The sequence below is a fragment of the Micrasema longulum genome, unplaced genomic scaffold (assembly GCF_059751315.1).
Source record: "Micrasema longulum isolate JH-2025_06_02 unplaced genomic scaffold, ASM5975131v1 h1tg000831l, whole genome shotgun sequence".
NCBI classification, from domain to species: Eukaryota; Metazoa; Arthropoda; class Insecta; order Trichoptera; family Brachycentridae; genus Micrasema; species Micrasema longulum.
The window spans coordinates 746,190-752,242 of NW_028278023.1; the positions used below are offsets into that span (position 1 = coordinate 746,190).

At 32.7% G+C, this 6,053-nt stretch overlaps 1 protein-coding gene across 1 annotated transcript; it reads right to left on the minus strand.

Moving 5' to 3' along the window:
- Positions 1–291: 291 nt before the first annotated feature.
- On the minus strand, positions 292–3,257 carry LOC148278750 (allergen Tha p 1-like). The gene is made up of 2 exons (XM_088230946.1): positions 2,883–3,257; positions 292–1,142 (listed from the first exon to the last, which is right to left on the minus strand). Exons 1-2 carry the CDS (start codon positions 3,184–3,186, stop codon positions 976–978), a joined length of 471 nt encoding a protein of 156 aa, XP_088087072.1. The 5' UTR covers positions 3,187–3,257; the 3' UTR covers positions 292–975.
- Positions 3,258–6,053: the final 2,796 nt, after the last annotated feature.

A 6,053-nucleotide genomic window follows, 5' to 3' on the forward strand; every position in this document is an offset into this window, starting at 1 on the left:
CAGTTTTGAGATTTTAGCGGTTTTTCGTCCGGGGATAAAATCTTAAATATAAAAAATAAATATTATGAAAAACTATCACAGGATCGTAATTCGATTTAATTTGCAGAAACATACCTTTTTTAGTAAATTATATGCGCCAATCCGAGAACAATAAAATATTTTGTTATATATAGTCTAAAAATCATAATATTTATTATTTGTATTCCAACTCAACACAAGGATTTTTGCTTCATAAAGTTGAGACTGTTCCCATTTCATGCAATATTTGCGTTTTTGTAATAAATAAATCAATTTCGTCATGGAAAGGCTTATATTAAAAAACGATAACATTTTATTTGAATTAAAACAGCTTTAGCAGATAGTGTAAAAATATGAGTATATCACAAATGAACGTAGTTATGCAGAAAGCAGCAGCTCAAAAAAGTGAAACTGAGATAATAGCACCTTTATGAAACGAGTGAATAATCACAACAGTTGGAATGTTTTTGACTTAGACAAATGATAAACAATGAAAATATCCGCTTTTTTACACTACAAACAAGAATCTTATAATTTTAATGATTTTTAAAGTACCGTCAGATTTTTCTAGTACTGTTGGTGTTTTTTGCAATTTAAGAAATGCCGTTTTTGTGATCGACAGTATTTTCAGAAGGGGATTATTTCAGTTTTTTGTATGAAAGCGGTCAAGCTGTTTTTAGCAGAACGTAGAATTGACCTTACTGCACCCGATAACAGCAATATATATTTTTTTCAAAATTGTGGACTGCTTTCTGCATAACTACGTTCAAATATACGAAACAATATGACGTATTTTTTTCACAAACAGGTATTCCAAAATATTTTTAATACTTAAAAAACTAAATATACAGTAATGAAATTGATAACATGATGTAATAATTTAACTTTAACAGGAAATAACCTAATTTATATCATAAATATTTAGATTTATATGATAATATTTTAACATGTAACGGTTTATGAGTGTTGTTTGGTAAACGTGTGTTCCTTGTCGTGTTTTATCAAAAATTGTTTCCACACTTCCGGTTGCCGGAACATCATAACGGAAACTGCATTTCCGGCCAGCAGCTTCTCCGATGGACTGCAAGATTGGCATCCGTCTGTAAGTGCACTGACAATGGTTTCTAGAAATAAAAAAACGATTCATGATTTAAAGTTGATTTTGCAGTCAATTTTACGAAGTCTTCAGTAAGGAAGAAGTAAAAAATCCAAAAATTATTTACATTTAAAATGAAAATGTTTTTGATTTGTCAACATTGTAAACTGGTTATAATATAATGGTAATTTATTACTTTTCGGTGTCTAGGAGATAGATAAAGAGTACAGTTCTTTGTGTGAGATTAAACCAGAATCCCGGTTTTACTAAATTTTCGACTAGATGCTCTTAGGTGAAAATAATTTTAAAAAAGAAATCGAGTGGGACCCGCCTCATAGTACAGAGATAAGCACATTTGCCCACCACGTTTTGAGGTCCGGGGTTCATTTCCTGATAGAAATTAAGTGAAATATTTGTTTCAAAGATGATTTAACACTGCAGTATTTCATAGCCTCTGCACTGGTTTCTGAAGCGTAAAACAGATCACCTTTCCTTCATGTTACAGATTAGTCACAATGTATTGCCCAATGTACTTTTGGGCGCGGATACGAAAATTATGATGATGTTGGTAATCAACACCGACGAACTCATCTGAATTTTATTTTTTGAAATATTATTCTAATTAAAAAAAATAAAATAAAAGAAATATTTGCGTTTTTATAATTTACACAAATATTTAATTTTGAGGGCTATTTTCAACTAGTTGTAAATAACTTACTAAAAGAAAATGGGAATCAAGTTGAGGTAGAGTGGAATTCGAACCACGTGCCTTTGAGCCGTGAATTCGAGACACTAGCCACGGGACCACAACCCGATTCAAAAATCACTTCCTTTTTTATTTAAAAATTGTCCTCCATACTATTTATACAAATTAAATACGATTAGTGCTAAATTTGCTAGTAAAAAAATTAAATATTTTTATGTTCATACCGGTTTTTGGATTGTATACGAACATGATGAACGATGTTTTATCTGACAATGTTTGAAAAAAAATGAAAATAAGGATTTGTATCGCGATAACTCTTCACTTTTTACATAAGAAACAAATTACGATGAAAAAATGATCTATCTATTAATTTTTAAACGGCTTCTAACAATCTCAAGTCTGGCAACAAAACTTTTTTAAACAACTCACATTTAAAATATCAGTACTTTATTTATCTAATAACATATTTTAAACGTCCTCGCTGGACTTGAACATTAAAAAAAAATACGTAAGTTAATTTTTGTATGCTTCAATGTTAAATACCTACTACACAAAATACTAAGAAACACATAGAAAAAATATAAATAAAACCAAAAAACAATAAAAGTACTCGAACACAAAGTGACTAAATGATCCTTTAGTAAAAGCGTTTTAGATGTCGTCTTTTTAAAAATCCTCTTAGAAAACTTAATACGAAAGATATTTTGAGTTCGTTCAAAATTTTGTAGACAAGAATTGGATTCAACCTTCTTGGGAGCTGTCAATACTAATATATTACAACAGAGATGAAGAACGCAGAATGTAATATAGAAGTCTAGGCACAGGCACAGGGCTCATGACATATCATTGACTGCCTTAAGTGGTCACTTTACACAGTATATTGGTGTAAATATTTTTTTTTGTAAAATTGCTTAAGTCCAGATGCACAGAATAAAAAAAATTATTGCAAGAAGTTAAAATTACTTTTTTTATGCAACCGAGTTAATTTTTTTTAACTTATGCTATTTTAGTGCGACTGACCTTAGGTGATTTATAAACGATTTAAAACATAAATTCAATTACTTTTTATTCCTCCTAGTTTTTGGTCGCACTGGGTTTTATCCATAAAACAATCGATTTCGTTCTGAGTAAACTGCGATCCTTCAATCCATTCATAATCCTTTTGGTTTCCTTTAGTTTTGTATTTTAATTTTTTGGATATATCCTTTTTGACGTCGACAATGTTGAACGCATCGTATTCTGACACCAGATAAGGCTTCGGGGGGGTAAGAAACTCAGATAAATCTTCATCTTGAGAGTAAATGTTGTCTCCGCAAACAAATAACAACCAAAATAAGAAAGTAAACACTGAAATGAACGCACGCATTTTCACTGATAAATTCAACTTGTTTTTTTCTAACACAGGTGCTGAATGATTCACAGATGATTCCTAACTGGACGCATTAACCCACCTGTAACAGTTTTTATCGTTAGTCTAAACGAATTAAAACATCACTCGTCACAAAAAACCTTGCCAAGTTTATTAATACGGTGAACTGGCGCCATATCGTGGGAGCGTGTTTCATTCTCATAAAATTATTTGTAAAAACGCATCAAAAGGACTTCAATATTCAATAGCAAAATTTAAAATCGGGGTGTGGTCCCGTGGCTAGTGTCTCGGACTCACGGCTCAAAGGTCCGTGGCTCGAATCCCACTCTACTCCAACTTGATTCCCATTTTTTAATAGTTAGTTATTAGAAATATGGACAAGGATATTGAAAGGAGGGTTAGTGCCGGTAACAGAGTTAATGGTGCCTTAAAGTCTGTCGTAGCAAATAAGTGTCTATCGCAAGAGGCTAAATTAGCAGTTCATAATGGAGTTCTGGTACCAACCCTAATGTATGGAAGCGAAGCATGGAGGAAAAAAAAGGACGAAAGTAGACTGAATGCTGTTGAAATGCGATCCCTCAGGCGAATGTGCGGAAAAACAATGTATGATAGGTGCCCTAATGTCGAAATTAGAGCAGAATGCAAGGCTGAGTTAAGCATTATCGACAAAATTAAGAAAGGTCTTTTGCGATGGTTCGGTCATGTGGAGCGAATGAATGATGAAAGAACGGCTAAAAAGATTTATGATGCGAATGTGTCTGGTTGTAGAAGTCGAGGAAGGCCGAGAAAGACATGGCATGATCAAGTACAACAAATTCTTGAAAGTGGTCATGTGAAAAGTCGGAATAATCGACGTGCGTGCATGAGAAGATGTATGAATGTGAAGGAAGCAAAGGAAGTGTGCCAGGACAGAGTGGTGTGGCGTTCTATCCTCTCTGCCTACCCCTCTGGGGAAATGGCGTGATGGTTAGTTAGTTAGTTAGTTAGTTATTTTCAACTCTTTGAAAATGGCCCTCAAAATGAAATATTTGGGTAAATCATAAGAACGCAAATATTTATTAAAAAAAATATGTAAAAAAATCAAATGTTAGATTATTAGATATAAATGTATAACCAGTTATCGACTTTTCTATGTCTACCGATTTCGACGCGTACCCGTCTCTTCGTCAGGTCATTAATTACACTAAAATGTAAAGCACACTATACACTTAGTAGTAGTTGCACAAAAATATAAAACCAACGTGCTGATAGGACAAATACAGTTAGTATTTAACACTAACTTGCACAGATTTTTTTTTCAATTTTTTTTTTGTGAGAGAAAGAGTTGGAAAAGGGGGTAAGAGAGGAAGGTAGAGGCATTAATTTACTAGGTATAGGTGCACCATTACAATGGAACTTCGGTATAATGGGCACTTTTAAGATTTTATTTGATTATTGTTCAAAGCCTTTAAAAAAACTTATAATCAGTTCACGTTAGTTTTAATATTCTAATAGCATGTGTTCCATCAGCACGTTGGTATGGTGCAGGTGTATAGTTTGTTAATGTAATTGGGTTCCTGAGAAAGATACGGGTACGTGTCGAAACTGTCAGGCATAGAAAAGTCGGTAAGTGGTAGTGTATAATAGGGAAATATATCTTTTTTAAAACATTTTTAAAGTAATAAAGATCCATGAAATACTGTCCAAAAAAACAAATTTTTGCTAATTGTTTTTTTAGCAAAAAATATTTTTGAATTTGTAATTTAGTAATTCTCACTAAAACGGTCATTTCATTGGCCAGGCCCCTTCTACCTAACGATTCGTGTTTATTTATTCCTGGCCATTGAAATTTGTTCTGAACATTATCACGAATCTTGACGTCACAACAACCAAGGCCAAACACGTCGCGTTTTTCTTGCAACGTATTTTTTTTAATGTCTTTTTTACATTTATGTATGAAAACATTTCTCCGCAATATCCATATTGATTTTGAAAATCTAATTGATTATTCTAAATCCATTATAAATATTTTTATCGGTATTCGTAGTATGTGATATTTCCCTGTTATTTACTAACATTGAATAAAACGTTTGACCACAATGTTAATGCTTCCTCTCTATGATTTCAATCCTCTGGATTTATTTATTTAACACTCTATATTATATTTATATTTATAACAGCGATTATCAAAATAAAAATATACAAAAAATTAACACTATACTATGAAGAAAGGAGAGGGGATGGGAAGGAAAGAAGAAGGATAAAGGAACAACTTAAATATTTAGAAAGTGACATTTCAATCTTGACTTAAATGTAAATACAGAAGGGGCGTCTCTAACATTTGTAGGTAGATTATTCCACAGTCGAGCAGTTACTACTGTGAAAGAGGAGGCAAGAAAACTAGAGCGATGAAAGAGTATTAAAAGGGTTCTCTCGTTACAAGAACGAAGATAAGATAGTCCGTGTTGTGATAGAGATTGGAAGAGCTCTCTCAGATAAACAGGCGAAGTGGGATTATTTAAAATATTGTGAAGAAGTGATAGAATCTGAATGTTTCTTCTATGCCTAATACTGAGCCAGTGTAGTTGCGTGCGATATTCGGTTATGTGGTCAAATTTGCGAATATCAAAGATATAGCGAATACAAACATTCTGCAATCGTTCTAACTTATCAAATAATTCAAAGTTAGCATCTGGATAACATACATCCGCATAGTCAAGGTTCGATTGGTTCACAGGAAAACTTTGCATCTCCTCTGCCACTCTGGTCTGTCCTGTGCGGCCCTTTTTAGGTCTTTATATGACCTGAAGCTCATATCTTCGCATAAATATTCGAGGTATTCACGGGGATTAACTCTTTAAATATTAAAAAAATAGTTTTGCTTT